The sequence below is a fragment of the Erinaceus europaeus genome, chromosome 2, assembly GCF_950295315.1.
Source record: "Erinaceus europaeus chromosome 2, mEriEur2.1, whole genome shotgun sequence".
In the NCBI taxonomy this organism is placed as follows: domain Eukaryota; kingdom Metazoa; phylum Chordata; class Mammalia; order Eulipotyphla; family Erinaceidae; genus Erinaceus; species Erinaceus europaeus.
Genome location: NC_080163.1, coordinates 182,166,099 through 182,189,973, shown reverse-complemented (window position 1 = coordinate 182,189,973; position 23,875 = coordinate 182,166,099). Strand labels below are relative to the sequence as shown.

Genomic DNA, 23,875 nt, shown 5'->3' with positions numbered 1-23,875 from the left:
TTTAGTTAGTTGGTGGCTAGAGACTGAGAGAAATTGAGAGGGGAGGGGAAGATAGGGTGAGAGAGAGAGAGACACCTGCAATACTGTTTCATCATTCGTGAAGCTTCTCCCATGCAGGTGGGGGCTGAAGGCCTGAACCTGGATCCTTGCACACTGAAACGTGTGTTCTACTGGGTATGCTACCACCTGAGCTCTCCCACCCCATTTTTTTTTTTTTTGCCTTTTTAATGGCTTCCTGTTTGCTTGTCTATTTTAACATTGGTTTGTAAATTTACAAGATTTCAGGGGTGTAGTTTTGCACATGCACACATACACACACACACACACACACAATATACATATGTATGCAACTCACCATACCCATCACCACAGTCCTTCTGTGACACCCCGCCCCCCCACACACACCCCTTCCTTTCCCTCTGATAACTGCCATAGTTCTCACAAAGTAACAAAGACACTTTGGTTAACTATATATATTTTCCCCCAGTTTGTTCTAGTTATCTTATATGAGTGAAACCATCTGGTAGTTCTTTCACATCTTTACTTTTACATTATTTACTTTATATGTATTACCTCCAGAAAAAAAAAAAAAAAGTCAGTTGACTATGACAGGAGAGGTGGCATAGTGGGTAGAGAGCCTGACTTGCAAGCATGAGGTCCCAAGTTTGATCCCTGGACTGAAGTCGGGACCTCATGCTTGAGAGACCAATGCTTTATCTACTGCGCCACCTCCCGGACCACAAATGCAAATTCTTTATCACCTGTTTTTATGGTTGTATGGGGGATTGAACCTGGGACTTTGGAGCCTCAGGTATGAGTGTCTCTTTACATAACCATTATGCTATCTCCCCCACCCCTCTCTGGGAATTTCTATAAGTTTTAGGATCTGCTTGTCACTTTTTTTGGGTAAAGACAAGTGTTGTTTTAACAATGTTAAATCTTCCAGTCTGTGAAAATAGAATTTTCCCCCCTCCACTTAGATCTTATTTGTACATTTTTTTTTTTTAACAGGGCTTTGTAGTTTTCAATGCATGAGTTTTGGGCTTTTTTTTTATGTTAAGTTTATTCCCAAGTACTGTATTCTTTTAAAAATATGTTTTATTTATTTTTAATGAAGGCAATACATTGTACATATTTATATATACACTATATGTTATATATTATATATACTATATATTTTATATATGGAGAGAGAGAACCAGAGCACTATTCAACTATACAGCTCTGGCTTATTGTGGTTCTGGGGCTTGAGCCTTTGGTATTTTCAGGCATGAGAGTCTTTTGCATAATTATTCTGCTGTCTCTCCAGCCCAGTATTTTATTTCTTGATCCTGTTGTAAATGGAACCATTTTCTTAATTTCTTTTCCAGATTCTTTGTTGCACGTGTGTAGAACGGTAGCTGCATTTTGTATATTGATCAGCTAAAGCTGTTAACTTGCTTCACTTGTTTATTAGCTAACATCATCATTATTTTAAATGTGTAAATTGCTCAGATTTTCAGCTTACAAGATCATGTCATTACAAACAGAGGAAGTTATATTTCTTTTCTAGTCTGGGTGGTTTTTAGTGTCTTCTGCCTTTTCAGTTGCCTTGGCTAGACCCTCCAGGGTGATGCTGGATAGAAATGAAAAGAAATAGGGCCAAGAAGTGGCACAGCCAGTGGAGTGGCACAGCCAGGGGAGCATACACATTACCACGAATAAGGATCTGAGTTCAAGCCCTCACTCCCCACCCACAGTGGGGAAGCTTCATAAGCAGTGAAGCAGGTCTTCATCTCTCTCTTTCTCTCTCTCTCTCTCCACACACACACACACACACACACACACACACACACACACACTCACACACACACACGTCCTCTGTCAATTTCTTTTTTTGCCTCTAGAGTTATCACTGGTGCTCAGTGCCTGCACTATGAATCCACTTTCCTGGGGGCTATTTTTCCATTGCTATTGTTGTTGTTGTTGTTGGATAGGACAGAGAGAAACTGAGAGAAGAGAGGAAGATAGAGAGGGTGAGAGAAAGACAGACACCTGCAGATCTGCTTCAATGCTTGGGAAGAGGACCCCCCCCACACACACACACATACAGGGGTGAGCCAGGAGCTTGAACCAGGATCCTTGCGTGGGTCCTTGAGCTTTGCACTATGTATGCTTAACCTCGCCCCCTCCTCTGTCAATTTCTATCTGTCCTATTGAAAAGGGGTAGGGGGGATGGCACTCAGTCCCAGTGATAATCCTGGTGGCAATAAAAACAAACAGAAAAGAAAAGAATAGACATTCTTGCCTTGTTCCTTGTCTTAGAAAAAGGTTTTAGTCTTTTCTTTTTTTTCTGATTTCACTTAGAGGGCATGGTTCAAACTGCACATCTGCTATAGTAGGAAGTTGTAGTAGGCCTATGGGTCTGGGAGTCATGAAGTTAGTTTAGGACCCTGTCTTGCTCATGTATATGTCTTAAATATGATTGGGGGGGGCTGGGCAGGGTGGAAAATTGAACTAATGGGTTGAATTTGTTTTCCCTCTAATAGATTCAATGTCAACAACACTATCCTTCATCCAGAAATCGTGGAGTGGTGAGTATGACCTAAAGGCACCTTTATTGTTTCTTGAGTTCAACTGTGAGAGACCCTGTTATTCCTGCCCCTCCATCTCAAAGACAATCCCCCCAACACACACACACACACACACACACACACACACACACACACACACACACACACTACACCACACGCACAGACAGGCCAGTCTCCAGAACCTCTTCTCTCAACCTCTTCTGCTTTGTGTGTTAATTGGTCTTTTCTTAAATATTTTCGAAAGGGCATGGTTAATCAACTAAATTTCTTTTATTGTCAGTCTTTTTTTTTTTTTTAATGTCACCTACCACAAATAAGGCAAATTTATGCATCTCAGTTAAATGTAAATAGTACTGAGAGTGAAATACACATAAATACACATAAGGGTAAGTTTGCCTGCCTCGTGCTATACAGATGTCTCTACTCCTTGATATCCTGCCACTCACAAGGTCCTGATGGTACCCACTGCCTTCCCTCAGTGATAACAACAGCCCCCCACCCACTGCAGCTAACTGGATTCCATTAGACCCTCAGCAGGGCAAGCATGTCACACTGGGCATCATCTTGCTTGGTCTGGGAGTGACCCTTCGTGCTGATGTGCCACGGATCTCCCCAAGCCAGCAAGCTTGTCTTCGGCAGTGCCAGAACATTTTTATTGGTCGCGTGACTGCACTTGATAGAAGAAAGGCAGGGGAAGGGGCCTGGGTGGTGCTGCACCTAGTTAAGCACACATATTACCATGCTCAAGGGCCCAAGTTCAAGCCCCTGCTCCTAACTTGTAGTGGGAGTTGGGGGGAAGGGGTGTTTCAGGAGCAGTGAAGCTGGTCTGTAGGTGTCTATCTTTCTCTCTCCCTCTCAAGCTCCCCTTTCCTTCTCAGTTTCTCTCTGTTCTGTTCAATAATAATTAAAAAAAGAAAGAAAGAAAGAGAAAGGAAAACGAAAAAAGGAAAAAATGGTTGCCAGGAGCAGTGGATTCATAGTGTTGGTAACTAGCCACAGCGATAATTCTGGTGGCATTAGAAAAAAAAAAAAAGGCAGGGTGGAACCTTTGTGGCATCAGCGCCAGGCAGGGTTCTCCTCACTCTAATCCTAAGACCATTTCCATCTCATGTTCCCTATCTTGGAGCTCGGGAATGCCATGACCTGAAGACAAGGAGTGAGCTGGTGAGGTCAAGGAAGCGTGGAATGATGGAGAAAGGAAAGTTGAAAGTTGACCCAGGCTGTGGGACCCCATGGTCAAAGGCAGGAGTCAGGTCCTAGTGTGGCCCATGGGGAGGCCCACACTGGGGAAGGGTGCCCAAAGGGGGTGGGTCAGCCATGCTGTCAGCCTGGACTTTGTCTTAAGAGAAGGGGAAACCACTGGACCCCTTACAAGGATTTAAGCAGAATTAGGCTGGCTCAGGCTTGTATCATTTGGCCTCAGTCTGAACACTAAATCATAGAGCAAGAGTGGGGACAGGTTGTCAGCTTGTTGCAGGATTTTCAGAGAGACAGAGAGACAGTTTTGTAACTAGACAGGAAGCAGTGTTTACTTAATGCCGACATTATTGACTCAGCAGGTCCTTACTCCAAAAAAACCGAGCCCTGAGCCTCCTTTTATACAGTTATCAACTTTCTCATAGTAACTCACAGTAACAAGCTTAACAGGTGGATTTTCTTCTGTGTAAAGAGAGTACATCTTATTTGGCTTATCAGTAGACTCTTGGTATATATATTTTTTGTTATTTTTCATTTTATTTACTGTTTATTGAGTAGAGATAGAGAAATCAAGAGGGAAAGGGAAGATAGAGAGGTAGAGAGACACCTGCAGAACTGCTTCACTACTCATGAAGCTTCCCTCTGGCAAGTGGGGACCAGAGGGCTTGAACCCACATCCTTGCGTACTGTAACGTGTGCTCAATCAGGTGCACTACTGCCCAGAAGTAGCAGATTAAAAAAAAATTTTTTTTAATTATCTTTATTTATTAGATAGAGACAGTCAGAAATCGAGAGAGAGTAGGGGAGATAGAGAGGGAGAGAGAGAGACACCTGTAGCCCTGCTTCAACACTTGCAAAGCTTTCCTTCTGCAGGTGGGGACTGGGGGCTCGAACCCTGGTCCTTTTGCACTGTAACATGTGCGTTTAATCAGATGCACCACCACCCAGTCCCAGAAGTAGCAGATTTTAAGGCCACCCACTTCTACAACAGTAGAAGCCCTATTTATGCTGGGCGGGGGGAAGAGCACCACCACCTGCATTTTTCTTCTTCAAATAAGAAGTTAACCCTCATTTCTCTGCCTCAGGCTAGGAGGTTGCCACGATACTTAGGCAGCAGTGGGTGACTGGGGTGACAGATTCGAGGGGTAAGATAGTGGGAGCTACTAGCCATGGTGCCTGTGTGGACTGTGGACTTGAGGATGACTCCAGATTTTGATCCCGAATAACCAGGTGGTGTGACAGAGATGGGGGTGACTGGGAGTGGCAGGTGTAGCAGGTCGGGGGCTTCTTTGGGGTGCACTGAATTTGAGGCAGGTGCCAGTGGGAGAGGAGGCTAGGCTGGAGAAAAAGTTCTAAGATCATCAGCCTTGTCCTTGTCCTTGGGAGGGCTGGAGGGCAGCCGGGCCCAAAGACCTGTCATGGTCATGCTCTCTGAGGATGGGTGTCTCTGTCCTTCTATCTCATGGCTGCCTCATGATTTTGTTTTTATTTTCTCGTTTTCTCGTGGAGCTTAATGGTTTACAATACGGTTATTGACTTACGGGTACAGTTTCTCATCATCCCATGGTAGGGCTGCCTCTGTCATAGCAACAATCGTCTGTGGGGAGAGCCGTGGCAGCTATGACCATCGTCGTCCACCAGTACCTAGAGGGAGGGTTTGGGGTGGCATGGTGGTGTGCCTTCACTGGCAGGCAGGCTCTCTGTGGTGTTTCAAGGCACTCGTGAGTCGTGGAGTTTTGTATGCTTCCACCACCCCTTCTCTCTAGGCCCCACGTGGATAATGAAAGAACTGTCCACTCAAACTTGTCCAAATTTAACCTCAACCAGCAGCCACCCTGTTCCTGAGTCCTTGCTTCATTAGTGAATGGAGGCATTATGATGGCTAAATCACAGAGTTCAGTGAAGATTCATAGCACATCCTGGGTCATGTAGGCTTCCAGAACAAAGTGCCATAGACTGGTGAACTTGTGAACAGCGGAATTGTTGTTTGTTTACTTATAATTAAGAGACTGGAGATGATTGAGAGAAAGAGGAACACACACACACACACACACACACACACACACACACACACAGAGGGAGAGGGAGAGAGACAGGGAGAGAGAGAGAGAACCACAGCACTGCTCTGGCATTTACAATGCCAGCAATCAGACTCGGGACCTCCTGCCAGAGAATTCAGTGTTTTACCAACTGAGGTATCCCCCAGGCCACACAGAGCCACTGAATCTTATTCTTCATGGTACTGAAGGCTGGGAAGTCCAAGGTCAGAGTAACAGCAGATTGGTATCTGGGGAGCACCCACTTCTAGTTCATGGATGTCTGTCTTCTCACTCTACCCTCATATGGCAGAAGAGCACAGAACTATTAGTTTTTGAAATTGCTGGAATATTTATTTTGATAAGAGAGTTTGAGACCTGACTACTGTTTAGTTCTGGCCTATGGCAATGCCAGGGATAGAACATGCAAGTCCTGTGCATTAGTACACTGAGCTATTTCTCTGCCCTCTAAGTTCCTTTCCTCTCCTTTCCTTTCCTTTCCTTTCCTTTCCTTTCCTTTCCTTTCCTTTCCTTTCCTTTCCTTTCCTCTCCTCTCCTCTCCTCTCCTCTCCTCTCCTCTCCTCTCCTCTCCTCTCCTCTCCTCTCCTCTCCTCTCCTTTCCTTTCCTTTCCTTTCCTTTCTTCCCTCCCTCCCTCCCTTTCTTTACTTTTCTCTCTCTCTCTCTAACTCTTATGACTGGGGCCTCACAAATGCCCAGTTTCATTGCTCCATGTTGCTTTTTCATTCTTTCTTTCATTCATTTAAAGAAAGAAAGAGAGAGAGAGAGAGAGAGAGTGAGAAGACACCTTAGCATCAGAGTTTCCTCCACTCCCGTAGTGCTTCCAGGGTGGTGCCAGTGTTTGAACCTGGGCTGCATGCACGGCAAGGCAGGCACCCATCCCTGTGAACTGTTTCTCAGGCCCCGGTCTCTTTTAGTGTGGGGACTGACCCCATTCATGATCTCTCTCTTCTCGTGACCATTAGCCTTTTAAAGACCCCACTCTCCAAAGGCCAACACACCGGAGTTTACATTTCAACATAGACATTTTGGAGGGATGCAAATGCTGAGTCTGTAGCGCTGAATTTCAGGTCTCTTTGCCTGCAGAGTAGTGTGTTCTCCCTTGAGGAATGACTCACAGGTTGAATGAGAGTACAAGTCAAGCACTAACAGATATTAACAGTTATGACACTTTGAAACTTGTGCATGCCAGGTATTCTGCTAAGCCCTTAATACCACCTCCCCCCCATTTTAAATTAATCTTATTTATTTAAGATTGATTGACAAAACAGTAGGATGAGAGGGGTGTAATTCCACACAATTCCCACCACCAGAGTTTCATATCCCATGCCCTTTATTGGAAGCTTTCCTGTTCTTTATCCCTCTAGGAGTATGGATCCAGGATCTTTATGGGGTGCAGACGGTGGAAGGTCTGGCTTCTCTGCTGGACATGGGCATTGGCAGGTCGATCCATACCCCCGGCCTTCTGTCTTTCTCTAGTGGGGCAGGGCTCTGGAGAGGTGAAATTCCAGGACACATTGGTGAGGTCGTTAGAAAGCATGTATTCTGTTTATGCCCAGGTGACAGAAGAGGAAGCTGAGTTGCAAGGCACTTAGTGACTTGTCCAGGAGAAGTTAGAGGAGACCAGGGATGTAGGTCAGTGCTGAAGCCCATGAGGCACAAGTATGAGGGATTTCATCCCTGGCATCCCACAAATAATAAGAAAAGGTAGGTGTGGGGCACAGTGGTGGTTTATCCAGTAGAGAACACACATCACTCAGTGCAAGGGCTCAGGTTCAAGCTCTGGGTCTGTACCCATAGAGGGTAAGATTTATGAGCAATGGAACAATGCTGCAGGTGTGTCCCTGTTTGACATACCTCCCCCCCACCCCCGTGTGATGTTAAAATTCAGAGGCTCTAGCCGGGCGGGCTGGCTTTACGGGCGGGTAACAGAGACGCGGAGACAACGGCTGGGCAGGGAAGCTGTATTTTTTTATTTAGGAACAACGATTCATAAACTAAGACAAACTAATCACCAAACAGAAACTCTGCTGTCTCTTTGCGGCAGCACAAGCACTCTCTCTTACTCTCGAACTCAGGAACCCTCTCTAACTCTGTCTCTGTCACTCTCGAACTCTGCAACTCAGGAACTCTACAACTCCGGCATTCTGAAACTCTTCAACTGTAGAACTCTCTCTTACTCTGTAACTCTGAAACTCTACAACTCTGGCACTCCGAAACTCTCCAACTGTGGAACTCTCGAGGGGTTCCTTCGGGGCGGGGCCAAGCAGGCCCGCGAAACTAACTGGACTGATCTAATTCTCTTGGTGGGGGAGGGCTAGCACAAACCAATGTAAAGCATACGACACCCGTGCCTCTCATCCTCTAGCAAAAACCAAAAAAATAGGGGCCAGGTGGTGGCACATTTGGTTGAGTGCACATGTTACCATGTGCAAGGAGCCAGGTTCAAGCAACCCAGTCCCCACTTCATGAGCAGTAAGGTAGTGAGTGCTGCAGTCATTTTCTTCTCCCTCTCCTTCTCTGTTTCCCCAGCCTCTCAATCTCTCTCTGCCCTTTCAAGTCAAACAAATAAATACATATCTAAGACATTTAAAAGAGAAAAACGAAAGGAGGGACCAGGCGGTGGCACACCTGGTTAAGTGCACATATTACAGTAGGCAGGAACCTAGGTTCTAGCCCCTTTAAGGAGAAAGCTTCATGAGTGGTGAAGTAGGGCTGCAGGTGTCTCTCTGCCTCTTCCCCCCTCTATCTCCCCCTCCCTTCTCAAGTTGTCTCAGTCTCTATCCAATAATAAATAAAATAAAATAAAATAAAATAAAATAAAATAAAATGAATGAAAGAAAGAAAAAGGAAAGGAAGAAAATGGTCACCAGGAATGGTGGAGGTGTGCAGATACCCCAGCAATAACCCTGGTGGCAATAAAATAAAATAAAAGACAAAGTTAGGTGTTGAACCAAGTTCCAGGGTCTTTCTTTGTCCCTTTCAGCTCTGAGGAGCAGCCTGCAGGGCAGGGGAGCTGCCTGAATCATCCTGGATCTCTGGACAGGCAGCGGGCACTTCCAGCCACCTGGAATGGGTTTGCAAGGGAACAGGGTAGAGTGGGAACTGACAGGGACTGCACAGCACCGCACACCCCAGCATCTGAGCTCAGTATCTGGGATTCCTCCCCAAGCCTGTCTGCTGGAAGGCAACGAGCAGCCTCCTTCTGATTTCTGTCTGGGTGTCACTCATTTCCTTTCTGTGACTGCTTTATTGTTTTCCATTCTCTCAAGCAGTGCCTTTTTGATTTCCTGTAAATTCCTCTATAATCATACTCTTTCCTCACAAACACGATATCATAACTGATAATTCCCTTCCCTGCATTGGGTATTTGCAACTTGAATGTAAAGGTCAAAAGTTGAAACTTAATAAGAGCTATCATCTCCCTTCCATAATCTGGGCTGTGGTTCGACTTTCCTGTTCTGCAGATGATTAAGTTGATCTGAAGGTAGGGGAGGAAATATAAGGAGATACTTTTGTACTGTCTAATAGCTCCGTGCCTGGGATTTCGCCTAAGTACCTCTGGAAGCATCACAGGAGAATAAGCATGTCAGCGATTGCCGCGCTCGCCTCCTTGGGTTTTAAGTGAGACTGTGTGAAATTGAGTCATGCGCTGGTTTTAGAACTGTTAATTACATGGAGTGAAGGTGTCTTGTGTGTCTCAATCAGGCAGTGGGGGAGATAACGGTTCCTACTCCCCCTCCCTTTCTGTGTTCGGGAAACAGTGAGGTGTGAATGGTTCAGGGGCAAGAAGTACACCAGGAACTACATCCTGAGGAACGTGTCCCAAATTAGAAACTGTGCGTAGACAATGACCTAGATTCCTGGTGTGTATGTGAACAATATTCCCTCCGGGCTGATGTCTTTGTCTCTTGATAAATAGGCATTTAACCTTAGGTTACTGAGAAAGCCGAGTGGATAGTGGGGATCTTAGGATAGAGGGAGAACTCGACTTGCTGTTTTCCAGAAGGCAGGAGAGGGTGGCCGGGCAGTGGTGCATCTGGTTAAGTGCACATGTGACCATGCACAAGGATCCCAGTTCAAGACCCTGATTCCCACTTGCAGGCGGTAAGCTTCACATGTGATGAAGCAGTGTTATAGGTATCTCTCTCACTCCCTCTCTAACCCTCTTCCCTCTCAATTTCTGTCCGACCTATCAAAATAAGTAAGTTAGAAGTTAAGAAACAAAAACCAGAAGGCAGGAAGTCAGAATAAGGGAGCTCCATCAGAGGGAAAGACAGACTAGATTGGACATGGGCTTTGGGTGCGGGGAGGATCTCACACATTTTTCTCCTGCCTGCAACCGCAGCTCTGAGCCTTACTAGGTCTCAACATACTCAGCTCACAGCTGAGCTAAACCATCATTTTCTTCCTGGCTCCTTTAGATGCTTTGAGAGGACTTATTGATTGAGCTGCCGGAGGACATGTAATTCCAACCAGCTCTTTCTTTCTGTCCCTCCTGTTGTTCTGGGATTTTTATCCTTAACATCAATCGGTCATGGGCATGTGGAGGGAGTGGCTGTGGAGGCCTTGTGGTCTTTGAATTCTCACCCACCTGCTCCCACAGAACCTTGCCCTGTACACATTTATCTCCAGGAGAGATGGAACCCCTTTTCCCTCCAAATGGCTTCTGTTCAACATAGTGACACTTTGATACTTAGAGACTGATTTCAGCTATACGTCATCCTGTCTTGCAACTGTTGTAATCAGCGGAGGCATTCAGAACCTCAGTTAATTGATGTCTTCATCTTGACTTGAAGGCCCAGAGGTAGTTTTGTGACCTGTGAATATTTAAGGGAAACAAAGATTGCAGGGATAAATCTCAGCTCCATCCAGTTTCTGTTGTTTCAGGTCTGCAGCAGGCGACTCTGGCCAGGTGTCGGGGTGCTGCCTTTGCTACGTGAGCAAATGCCTCGTTGTGGTGATCTGGGCCTGGCCACCTGGCTTCTAGACACATCTGGCACTTCCTGGTCTGGTAACAGCACCTGAGTCAGCTCTGCCAGATGACTCTTTCTCCTCATTACTTCTTCTTCTTCTTTTTTTAAATTTCCATCACAGTTATTGCTGGGGCTTGGTGCTGGCACTATGAATCCACTGCTCCCAGCAGCCATTTCTTAACTTCTTTTTTTCCATTTTATTCAACAGGAGAGAAATGGAGGGGGGAGGGGAAGGTAGAGGGAGAGAGAAAGAGAGAGAGATCTGCAGACCTGCGTCACCACCTGTGAAGATTCCCTCTTGCAGGTGGGGAGCAGGGGGCTCAAGCCCAGGTTATTGTGCACAGTAATGTGTGTGCTCAACCAGGTGTGCCACCACCTGCCCCCCCCCTTTATTTTTTTAAATACAGCACGGGAGAACAAACTTGGTACCTCATACACTTGTACTCTACCTCCAAGACACCCTGGTCAAGTTTTTTTTTTTTTTTTTTTAAGTATTTTATTTGTTTTATTTTTGAGAGAGATGCAAAGAAAGACACCGAAACACCAGAGCGCTGCACAGCTCTGACTTTTGGTGGTGCAGGGGATTGAACCTGGGACTTCAGAGCCTAAGGCACAAGAGTCTCTTTGCATAACCATTATTCTATCTACCCCCGCCCAAGTTTTTCTATTGTATGTTTTTACAGAGAGGGAGAGAGATCAAAGCACCGCCCCACCATTCATGGAGTCCCATTTATCTCTGTCCACAGTGCTTCTATGTGGTGTTGGGAATCAGACACAGGGCCTCACTCATGGAAGGCATGCACTCTACCAGCTAAACCCTGACTCCTGCCCATACATTTCTTATACAGAGATAGAGAAATCAGAGAGGCAGAAAGAGAGAGAGAGAGGGAGAGAGAGAGAAAGAGAGAGAGAGAGACCACAACACCAAAGCTTCCTTCAGTGCCATGGGGGCCATGCTCAAAACGTGGGTCATGCACATAGCAAAGCAGTGCATTATCCAAGTGAACTATTTCACTTGGTCCCTGCCCAGATTTCTTAAGTGGGAGTAGTGTTGTGTTATTCAGAGCTTGGGTCATCCTCATGGAGGAGGGGTGGCCCTCATCCTTTCCTGGGGATAGATACCTTGCAGGTTCTATTTTTATTCACCATGACATGCGCGCGTGTGCGCGCTCACACTCATACACACACACACACACACACACACACACACACACACACACACACAGGGACAGGCCAGATTGGGGCTGAATATGACCCTAAACAGCTGTCTCTCCAGTGACCCCTAGGCTTGTAGAGACTGGACCATGCAGAATCACCCTCCACACACACACACTTATTTTTTTGCTGTGTGTGCATGCGCACACTCAGGAGTAATAGAAATAGCCTCCTCAGATTCAGAGCGGTGAGTTCTCCCTGAAGATGGGCACAGAATGCTGAAAAGCCTTATTATTCCCACAGTAATCTTGAAAATAGGTGCTTGTGTCACGGAGATAACTGGGCCAGGCTGGACGCGAGGCGCCCAGGCAGGACTCTGGGCCCAGAGCGACCTGTGCATAATTGGGTAAGCCGGCACACAGCAGACCTCTATTTTCAGGCATTCAAAGCTTGAATATGATTGGGCCAGGGTAATGTCCAGTCAGGCCGAGAACTGCCTTTCTGGGATAATTCATCCTGGTGCCATTTGAGATATATATTTAATAGGACCAAAAAAAGAAGAAAGGAAAAAGTTCTGAGTAGCCTAATCATCTCGAGGCCTAGTTTGTCATCTTCCCCACAGTAAACTGGGAAAAGAAAGCAGGTCTCAGGGACTCAGTGGCTGGCAGGGCTCCATCTCTGCTGGAAAGGCAGGAAGAAGAAGAGTGCTCAAGCTCAAGTGCCCTGAGAGGTCAGCTGCAAATCCTGGTGTTGCAGCGGAAGCCAGCTCTCACTCTCCTTCATTTGCAGGGAAGATAGGACAGATGCACATTCACGCACACCAGGGTGACCCCAGTTTTCCAGGGTAGAGTGCTTTTATAGGCTGTTGGTAGACCCTGAAGGGGTGCAGGTCATCCCCTTCTGTTTTCTGTCCCTGAGGTTGGCCATCAGCGATTGGTCATTCTGGGATGCCTCATTTGCATAAGGGCCTATTGTAGTCCATGGAGACCCTCCCCCCAGGGCCTCTGTCTGACCTGAGTTTGCTCCTAACATTGGGGCCAACCTCCCCAATCTATGCTTGATGGAGTTGCTGAGATGACTGCTAAGTCTGGGGCCAGAGCTGTGCCCCTCATTTATTCAGAGATCAGGCCGATCTGCTGAACCAGTCCAGGATTGGGGTGCAATCAGTTGGAGGATAGCTTCTATTTTTTAATAATTAATTAATTTATTTATGTTTTGTTTTGCCACCAGGGTTATCACTGGGGCTTGGTGTCTACATGACTGCACTATTTTTTCTTTTTCTTTCTTTTAATATTTATTTATTTATTATTGGAAAGAGACGGAGAGAAACTGGGAGAGGAGGGGGAGAGAGAGAGAGAGAGACAGACACCTGAAAACCCTGCTTTGCCACTTGTGAAGCTTTCCCCCTGCAGGTGGGGACCAGGGCCTTGAACCTGGTTCCTTGCACACTATAGTGTGTGCGCTTAACCAGGTGTGCCACTGCTTGGTCCCCTGCACTGTTTTTTCTTATAGAGGGAGAGAGAGAGACACACATTTACAGCACTACTACACCACTCATGAAGCTTCCCCATCACCTACCTCCCTAGGTGGGGACCAGAAGCTTGAACCTCCCACATGATAACTGAGACATGTGTTCTACCAGGGGTGCCACCCCATGGCCCCTATTTTTAATTTTTTGAGTAGCTGGAATGAGAGATACTGTCAGGGAGCTGGAGGAGGAGGAACTTTCTGGAAGTCATGGGATGGCTCTGGATTTGACAGTCTGGTGGTAACATATTGCAGGAGGTGGGGGTAGCTGGCAGGGGGACAGTGGGGCTGGGGGTGAGGGCAGTGAGAACAGTGTGGGAGGCAGGTAATGAAAGCATGGAGAAGGGGGTCCCAGGAGGGGCTAGGTGGTGGTGCACCTGGTTGAAAGAACATGTTACAATGCACAAGGACTTGGGTTCAAGCCCCCAGGTTCAAGCCAGCAGGGGAAAAGCTTCATGAGAAGTGAAGCAGTGCTGCAGATGCCTTTCTCTCTCTCTCTCTCTCTCTCTCTCTCTCTCTCTCCTCCCCCTCCCCCTCTCCCTCTTCTTCCTCTGCCTCTCCTTCTCCCTTTCCCTTTCCCTCTCCCTCCCCTTACCCCCTCTATGTATGTGTGTCTACTCTTTACCTCTTATGTTCTCTGTATCTAATAATAATACACTGAAAGAGAGAGTTAGAGAGAGAGAAAGGGTCCCAGGAAAAAATGTAAAATCTGTGGTCTAGGAGATCTTAGAGTGGTAGAGCTTTGGGATTCCAAACATGAGGTCCCAGGCTCAATCCCTGGCACTGTATTGTGCTGCTCTGACCTGTCTCTTCTCTATTTCTTTAAATAAATACATAAATAAAAAAATCTGCCTCACTCCTCCTTCTAAAGCAAGGACTGTACAGTTTCCATTCCAAAATGTGGTCCCATAGTGGGGTTAAAACTTGGCAACTTGGCTGGGGAGGGGTGGCAGGAGGAGATGGGGGTAGTGATTGTTCATGGAACTTCTAGTATGAGCGTTGGGAGGTTGTGTAGGGTCTGGAATCTGAGCACAGGTGTGTGTGTATGTGTGTGTGTGTGTGTGTGTGTGTGTGTTTTGAGAATGCTGAGCTTCATCAGAAAGAAACCCTTTCCTTGGAGAGGGGAGAGAGGAAGATTTGGGCCCTTGGTGAAGAAGTGATTGTGTGCCTGGCCTCTGTTCTAAAGGGGGAGGTAAGGGGTTGGGTGGTGACACACCTAGTTTAGTGCACACCATGCACAAGGACCCAGGTTCAAGCCCCCAGTCCCCACCTGTATTGAGAAGGCATCATAAGCAGCGAAGAGATGCTGCAGTTGTCTTTCTCTATCTCCATCTCTGTTTCTCCTTCTCCGTCCTGTCAAAATAAATACATAAATATTTGCTTTTAAAAAGTCATACAATAATCAAAGTGGAAGGTGAGCTCCCTTAGTCTCTGAGAAGGAAGGGGTTGACTTATGTGAGGAGGGAGAGAGATCAGAAAAGTAGAGAAAGTAGAGAGAGACTTCCTGCAACCCTTTGGTATTCTAGTCTGAGGCCATGCAGGGGACTTCTGGGCTTGCAGCCCTGGTGACCGCAGAGCCAGCCCTCAGCAGGCAGGGGCTCTGACTCATCCTGTGAGAGTTTGGCTAAACCCTTGTGGATAGAGAGGCAGAGGGCCTGGGACCTAAAATATTGGCCTGGTTGGCAGCTGACAGGATAGACTAGAAGCCCATCTGAATAGAGAGGTGAAGGATAGGCCTGGTTCCCCTCTGTTGTCACTCTGGGCACAGACACTCTTCAGAATGAGTGGCCTCTTCCTCTCTTGCTGCTTCCTCAGCCAGCTCCTGGCAGGGTTGTGGGAGAAGGGTACTTGGGCAGTGCGTGGGTTGCCTGTGAGTGGATTTGGACCCAGGCAGATTGGCCTGAACCGCTCATGACCCTCCCCTTCCAAGGCATAAAATGAGGTCTCTGCCACCCAGTGCCCAGGTACAGCACCCAAGGCTGCTATGATGATAAACAGCCAGCTTTGGGCTCTCCCGTGTCGAGAAAGCAAGCTGGCACATTTGGAAAAGTTCTCCTGGGTTTGTTTTTCCCACATCCCCCAGAAGGTTTGACAGTCTCAGGAAGGTGTCACTGTGCTACAAGATGCCTTCCTCAGCCCCCGGTTGACAAATGGCTGGCTGGCCCTGCTATGGGCACCATGGAGATGGTACCAACCAATGAGAGGTGGTGGATGCTTCGAGGGGGGGGGGCTCTGGGGGATTGGAAGGTTTGCTATGTCTGATGGAGGTGGGGGCACCTTCCCTGCCATCCCTCTACTTGCCCTGGGGCCAACTCAGGGTGGATGGGCTGCAGAGGGCGGGCAGTGCTGGGTGAGAATATAGGGGTTGGCTGGGTGGGGATGAGGGGTCACTGCTACACAGTCAGCTTTGTTGACATTGAGGTGTGGGAGGGAATGGCTATTTAACTTCTCTGGGGGGTTCAGAGTGATTGCAAAGGTAAGGAGCCTAACCAATTTGGAGAACATTAATACATTAGCCAGAGTATCTGTGGAAGACCCCATGAACCCCCAGTGGCAGATCACCCAGCTGAGTATCTGCCCCTCATCTGCTCCCTCTGTCCTTGCTGTTTGTCTACTATTAGTGATTTAATATTGACTTACAAGACTGTAAGAAAAGAGGGGTATAATTCCACATAGTTCCACCACCAGTGTTTCTCTACTCTTTTTTAAATATTTATTTATTTATTCCCTTTTGTTGCCCTTGTTTTATTGTTGTAGTTATTATTGTTGCTGATGTCATCTTTGTTGGATAGGACAGAGAGAAATGGAGAGAGGAGGGGAAGACAGAGAGGGGGAGAGAAAGATAGACACCTGCAGACCTGCTTCACCGCCTGTGAAGCGACTCCCCTGCAGGTCGGGAGCCGGGGGCTCGAACGGGGATCCTTACGCCAGTCCTTGCGCTTTGCACCACGTGCACTTAACGCGCTGCGCTACTGCAGCGCTACTCCTCTACTCTTGTCTACTCTGGCTATCCCCTTCTCCGTGCAAGTTGGCTGTTTCCATATTCACTCCTGTACATGGGCTGCAGAGACCACACTGTCCTGTCTCCCCCCCACCCTAGCCCCCTTCTCTGCCACCCCCCACTGGGCACTGGCATAGAGAGACTATGGAGATCTCTTCAGCCAAGTGGGGAGAGACCTGGGAGTTGGCATACTGACATTTCAGGCCTAACAGCCTCCCCATGTAGAATTCACCCCCATTTTGTAGACTCGAAGACGGAGTTCCAGAATAATGTCTGCTTCCACCACCCATAACAAGCTGGTACCGGGAAGCAGCCTGCCTGCCCAAGGCAGTTTGTCATTCCTGGGGCTTGGTGGCTTACTCTTGTGCCCAGGTAGCCCCTCCGAAGTTCGACTGTGCCCCACCTGGCCCTGTGCCCTTTTCCTGGGCTGGGCAGGTATGAGAGTGACCCCAGGGATTTCTCGGGCTGGGTGTCCCTGGATCTGACTGGATGCCACTGACTTGCCGCTGTGTCTTTCTCCTCTCTGAAGCCGAGTCTTTAAGACGGACATGGAACTGGAGGTTTTGCGCTACACCAACAAAATCTCCAGCGAGGCTCACCGGGAGGTAAGCTGGGCCCTGGGCTGGAGGATTTGCTATTCCCATCAGGCATTGCTGCACGTGACCCAAGAGAACAGCACTGAGGGCTGGCGAGATAGCTCACCTGGGAGTGTGCCTGCTCTGTGCTGTGTGCCATCCAGGTCCCACTGTACCGGGGGAAGCTTCTGTGCTGGGATGTCTCTCTCCCTCTGTCTCTTTTTAACTGAAAAAATGTGCCCAGAGCAGTTGAAGCCTCAACAACAACAAAAAGAGTGAGAGAACATCAAGATGGACTGAGGGTGGGGTGGGGAGTTGGTCCCCAGTCACACATGCTAATAGTGAGAGCTCATTTCTGTTTCCTGCTGGAGACCAGGTTGGGTCAGGGAGGCCCTGCCCACAATTCCTCACCTTGACATACCCACCTGCAAGGACTTTTCCTGCAACACGTCCCAATTGATTCCAGGTAGCGCTCAACCCGTTGCGCTACCGCCCGACTTCTGTTTTTTTTTTTTAAGGAAATATTTAAATGATAATCGTCATAGCTTTCTTGGGATAAGTATTCACCAAGCATCATGGTTAAATCTTCACTGGCCTGGCCTGCCTACCCCCCTTCTCCAGCTGTCACTTGGAGCTAACTGTTTACCAGTTCCTGAACACGAGTGTCTCCATGGCAGCTTAAATAAACTGTGTAGCTCTGGAGTTTTGAACAGGCTCTAATTTGTCATCTATCTGTGCCATGGTGCGCGCGCGCACACACACACACACACACACACACACACCACCACTTTTTCCCCCCCAAGAAGAGATCCTTGTGAAAAAAAAGCACTACCCATTATTTATAAGGCAGTGTTTCCTATCTCCTTAATACAAATGTCTCTGCTTAATATCCCTCCTGCAGGTAATGAAGGCTGTGAAAGTGGGAATGAAAGAGTACGAGATGGAGAGGTAAGCCTCCGTGTTTCTCGGGGTAAAGGTGAACGTGGAAAAGATGGGGATTGATGATCCCCGAGCCTGGAATGGATAGGGTGCTATCGCATGGCCCGTAGAATGAGTGTAGGTTGGGAGCTGGGCCTCCGGATTGTGAACAGAGAGGATTTTTTTCTCCTCAAAGTGGCCACTTCCCTGGCTCCTGGCGGCAGAGTTGATGGTAATGGTCTCTGATGACTTTCCAGGGCGGTTTAGTGCCCCATCCTTCCACTCGCCAATTCCTGTTTCTGCAATTTACCAGCAACTTCACCCAAAGAGCTGCTATTGTGACGCTGAAAGGCCCTAGTAAAACAGCTTGTCGTTTTTATGTGTCAATACTGCCATTATGTCTGCTGTGCTTGGATGGCTGGGTCGTGGGATGGTTAAGTGGCTCATAAAGTGTGTTGGAAGCTCCATTGGCCTTCGGCTCCAATTAGGGCTGCAGTGAGCCGGGGCCACCCACCCGGGGTTTGGCCTGCCCAGCTCCTCTGCCAGCTCTTGGGGGTCTGACCCAAACTGCCTTGGTGGCTCCCCTACCACCTGTGTTCTGGGGCAGGAAGTCCCCCACTAGCATCTGTACCAGCTGGAAGCTCCCTGGGGAGGGCTGCCCATGACACAGTATGAACTACGTATTTAAGGGCTGAGCGGGGGCTCATCTGGTAGAGCTCACATGTTACCAAGCACAAGGACCTGGGTGCAAGTCCCTGACTCCCACCTGCTGGAGGGAAGCCTCTCGAATGGTGAAGCAGGGATATAGGTATCTCACTCTTTTTCTCATCATCCTCATCTATCAAAGAGAGAGAAAGAGGGAAATGTATATTGTGCCAAAGGACCTAGTGGGAGATGAATTGTATGTGGAAAACTGAGAAATGTTATGCTTGTACAGATTATTATATTTTACTGTTTACTATAAACCATTAATCCCCCAATAAAGAAATTCAAAAGAGAGAGAGAGAAATACGTCACTGGGAATGGTAGAGTTGTGTAGGCACCAAGCCCTGGCAATAACCCTGTTGGGAAAAAAAAAAAGGAAGGAAGGAAGGAAGGAAGAAAGAGGGAAAGAAAGGAAGGAAGGAAGGCCGGCCCATTTGGTCAATGCCCCCCCCCCCCCCCAGTTTCCGGCACAGAGTTCCTAAAGCTCTTAGAATTCCCTGAGTGAAGTCATGGGCAAGAGGATTTCTTTTTAAAATTTTAACACCCCCCCCCCATCAATCATTATGCATAATGGCTAGTCGGGGGGGGGGCACTGGTTGCAATGTGGTTGGAAGCTTGGAACTCCCAGCCCCTTGACTTTCTGCGAGAGGAAAGGGGCTTTGATCAGTAGGGCCCACTTGATGGTACAGCTGCAGAAACTCTGCATAGTCGACCATGAAGAACTTCTGGGTTGGTAGAAAAGTTAGAGTTTAGGGAGTCGGGCAGTAGCGCAGCGGGTTAAGCACAAGGACCAGCGTAAGGATCCCGGTTCGAGCCCCCGGCTCCCCGCCTGCGGGGGAGTCGCTTCACATGTGGTGAAGCAGATCTGTAGATGTCTATCTTTCTCTCCCCCTCTCTGTCTTCCCCATCTCTCTCCATTTCTCTCTGTCCTATCTAACAATGACGACATCAATAACAACAACAATAAAAAAAAGGGCAGCAAAAGGGAAAATAAATATTTTTAAAAAATTTAAAAAAAAAGTTGGAGTTTAGGTGAGTGGCACCCCCAGAGAGGACATGGAAGCACCTTGCTCCTGTCTCCACACTTTGCTCTACATGTCTCTTCCATATATTTCTTCCTGAATTCTATCCTTTATGATAACATAGCACTATAACTAAAGTGCTCTTCTGAGTTCTGTGAGTCATTCTAGAAAATCGTCAAACCCCAGGAGGAGGTCAACTCCCCCCAGTTTTTAGCCATCCAGTGGATACACAGGAACCCAGAACTTGTGATGAGGAGCCTTTTTGTTAAGGACGGAACCCTTAACTGGAGGTGTCTGCATGTGTGCTGATGAATGAATGAAATCAGGAACCACCCAGCGTTATCTTTGCTTCATGTGGAAAACCCACATCTTTGGAGTCAGAGGAGCTGCGAGCAGAGAATAGGGTTCACCTGTCCTGCCCCCTCCACCCCAGACAGCCCTTTCCTACCTGACCTCTTAAGAGCTTCATGTTGACCCCCCTTCTCCTCATAGGACCAAGTTCACCCCCAGAATTCTCAGGACCTGATCTGCCTCCATGTCCCCTTCCCACCCTTTCAGGGTGACCTGCTCGTCACTGCAGAGTGAGAATGAGGTGCCAATGGAGTGGGCAGAAGGCATTTGTGTCCACCCTCATGTCCCTGCCTTTTAAAAAATTATTTATTGGGGGTCTGGCTATGGCACATCGGGTTAAGCGCACGTGGCAAAAATTGCGAGAACCGGCATAAGGATCCTGGTTTGAGCCCCTGGCTCACCACCTGCAGGTGCATCACCTCACAAGTAGTGAAGCAGGTCTGCAGGTGTCTATCTTTCCCTCCCCCTCTCTGTCTTCCCTTTCCTCTCTCAGTTTCTCTTTGTCCTAGCCAACAACAACAACGACAGCAATAACAACAACAAGGGCAACAAAATGGAAAAAATGGCCTCCAGGAGCAATGGATTCATAGTGTAGGCACTGAGCCCCAGCAATAACCCTGGAGGCATATATATAGATATAGATATATAGATAGATAGATAGATAGATAGATACAAAAAGATATATATGGACCAGAGCACTGCTCAACTCTGGTTTACAGTAGTGCTGGGAATTAAACCTGGGACCTCAGAGCCTCAGGCATGAATGTTTTTTGTATAACAATCATGCTGTCTCCCAAACCCTGACCTCATCTTGGTCTCCTGCAGGCTCCACTACAACATCCTGTTATCACCAAGATGCTTGCCCCCTTGGCCCCCAAGTCTGGATCAGGGAGAGCTCTGCCAGGTTGCCAGGGAAGTGATGGGCAAGGCATGGGCCTCTCGGCTGGCACTGCCCCAGAAACCTATTCCCAATGGAGTTGAGCCATAGTGACCCACAGCTCATGCCTCAAGTAAAAATAACGCAGAAACTAGAGCAGGGCTAGCTCACCTCTGCATGGTGCCCTGCCCTGCACTGTGTACTGACAGTGTCCTTCCCAGAGCTGTAGGGAAGCTTGAGGATGGCTCTAGGCGGGGCCTGAGTGTTCCTCCTTCTCAGCATCCCAGAGTCTTCCTCTCCCCTAGAGCCCCAGAGTCAGACCCTGCCGCAGCCTGGACAAGGTGTGTGAGCTAGGTCGAGGTGGCCTCAGAACACATCCCAGCTTTTTCCAACCACCCATGGTGATAGAGGGCCTCCCCCACTTTTCTTCTTTTAATAATAAAATAATAATAATAAAGAAAAAAGAAACAGTATAATGAACCTTAAAGTCTCTACTAGGGCTTTTTGTTGATTTTCTTCTGCCAGACTTTTTCAATCCAGATCCCAGACATTGTGACATTTCACCTGTGGACACAAAATAGAAGGTGTCTCAGCAGATGAGGGTGCTTTTGCCTTTTATATCACTAGCTCACACACGAAGCCAAGACAACTGCAGTCTCTTAACGAAACCAATGACTGGCCCACACTGATGGAAAACTCCCTTTTCAGAACTGATTTGCTCAAATTGGAGCTAAAGAGAGTCTCTTGTTTCATCCTGAATTTCTTTTTTTTTTAATTTTTTAAATTTTATTATCTTTATTTATTTATTGGATAGAGACAGTGAGAAATCGAGAGGGAAGGGAGGGATAGAGAGGGTGAGAGACAGAGAGACACCTGCAGCCCTGCTTCACCACTTGTGAAGCTTTCCCCCTGCAGGTGGGGACCAGGGACTCAAACCTGAGTCCTTGCGCATTGTAACGTGTGTGCTCAACCAGGTGCGCCACCACCCGGCTCCAAGAGTCTCTTGTTAGGCTGAGCTCTGGGGCATGATTTTTTTCCTTCCTGCTTATTTATTTACTTATTTATTAAGATTTATTTATATGTGGCTGGGCAGCGATGCACCTGGTTGAGCACACATTACCATGAGCAAGGACCCGGGTTCGAGCCTCTGTTCCCCACCTGCGCGGGGGGTGGGGGGGAGGGTGGGGGGGGGTTGGGGGTGGGGAACACTTCATGAGTGGTGAAGTGAGTCTACAGGTGTTCTCCTCTCTCTCCCCCTGCCCTCTCAATTTTGCTCTGTCCTATTAAATAGAATAGAAGGGGTGGGGAATAGAAATTGGCCAGCGGGAGTGGTGGATGTGTCAGGTAGGCACTGAACTCCAGCAATAACCCTGGTGGCAATTAAAAAAAATATATTGTATTTATGAAAAAGAGATAGAGATAAAGAAAGAGATGAGAGGAGAAGGGGAGGGAGAGGGAGAACAGGTCATGCTTAGGGCCTAGGCTCAAATCCCGGCACCACCTGGGAGTTGCGTTGGCTACAGAGAAAGCTCTGGTGCTGTACTATCTCCTCTCTCCCCTTCTTTCTCTCTCTCTCTTTCTGTCAATGCCTCCCTCCCTCCCTTGCTGTCTATATCTGAATGGGAAAAAGTATATATAAGTGTCCCAGAGTGGTAATATCACACATGTATGAGCCCCAGTTCTACCAAAGTATATATAGAGAGATAGAGATAGATAGATAGAGAGAGAGGAAGAGAGAGGGATAGAGAGAGAGATGGCATCTTCCTGAAGGACACGTGGATGGAGTGACTTTGGGGTCAGAGAATTTCACCTCCTGACAGTGGTAGCAAGATGGGTTATCCTGGGACACTTTTTTTCATGTTTGGGGGGGTGACCGTGGCCAGCTTCACAACTGCTCGCATCAGCCTCAGCTCCTGGCGGGGGTGGGGGGACATCTGCAGTGGTGAGGTGTCAGGCTTCTCTCTGCCTGAGTCCCTCGTCACTGCCAGGGGGAGCTCTGGGACACAGCTTTGTGGTCATGTCCTTGGGAGCCTGCATGCTGCTTCTCAGAGCCACTGTCTCATTTATCCAGTGTCTGCCTTCCAATTGGTGTCAGGAAGTCTGTGTGGGTTGGAAAGATAAATGGATAGGAGAAAGGAGAAAATGTCCTGAGCTATTTTTCTGCTGTCTCCTAGGCCACTGTACACTTCAGAATTCCACTCTCTTCTGTGTGGGGGCATAGCAAACCTTGTGGAAAGCAAATGTAGGCTGTCCAGGGGTGAGGGGGTGGGTGGGGAAAGGGTGTGTGACCCTCCTGACACCGAGGGTGAGGGCAGCTGACTCCTGTGCCAGCTGCTGACTCCAGGGTTAGAACCCCCCCCACCCCACCCCATATACACACTCCCTCTACAACATCCTGGACATTCTGCTGGGAACATGGCCAATCTCAGTCCCACGGGGGAATTCAGACAAAGAGGTATGGATTCCTGTGTGTGTCAGGACAAGAGACAGGGTAGGAACAGAAGTGAGGGAGGAGTTCAGGAGAAGGCAGGACAGAATATTTTGAAGGAGGACACATGACTGAGACAGTGGATTCAAGAGATGCTGATTGGTAACCCCAGTCTAAACCTCACTTCTCTTCCTCCTCGCCCTCTTCTTCCTCTTCTTCTTCCTCCTTCTCCCCTGTCTTCTGAACCAGGGCCTTGCCCAAGCACAGTTTCACCACTTCATGCCATGTTATTATTCAGAGGGAGACAGACAGAGGTAAAGGGAGAAACACTGCAGAACCAGAGCTTTTGCTGCTGCCCTGGCACCTCTCACATGGTGCTGGGGCACGTGCATGGCAAGGCAGGTGCCCTAGCCAGTGAGCTGTCTCCCTTCCCCTACCCCACCCCCTCTTTTTAAAAATTGACTCATAGGGAGTCGGGCTGTAGTGCAGCGGGTTAAGCGCAGGTGGCGCAAAGC

The 23,875-nt window shown here is 48.0% G+C and overlaps 1 protein-coding gene across 1 annotated transcript in view; it reads left to right on the top strand.

Moving 5' to 3' along the window:
• Window positions 1–23,875, top strand: part of PEPD (peptidase D) — a 136,961-nt gene that overhangs the window by 38,552 nt on the left and 74,534 nt on the right. Inside the window, exons 7-9 of the mRNA XM_007539474.3 lie at window positions 2,529–2,573; window positions 17,014–17,089; window positions 17,961–18,007. Of these exons, the coding sequence (XP_007539536.1) occupies window positions 2,529–2,573; window positions 17,014–17,089; window positions 17,961–18,007 (168 nt within the window). The remainder of the gene's footprint in view (window positions 1–2,528; window positions 2,574–17,013; window positions 17,090–17,960; window positions 18,008–23,875) is intronic.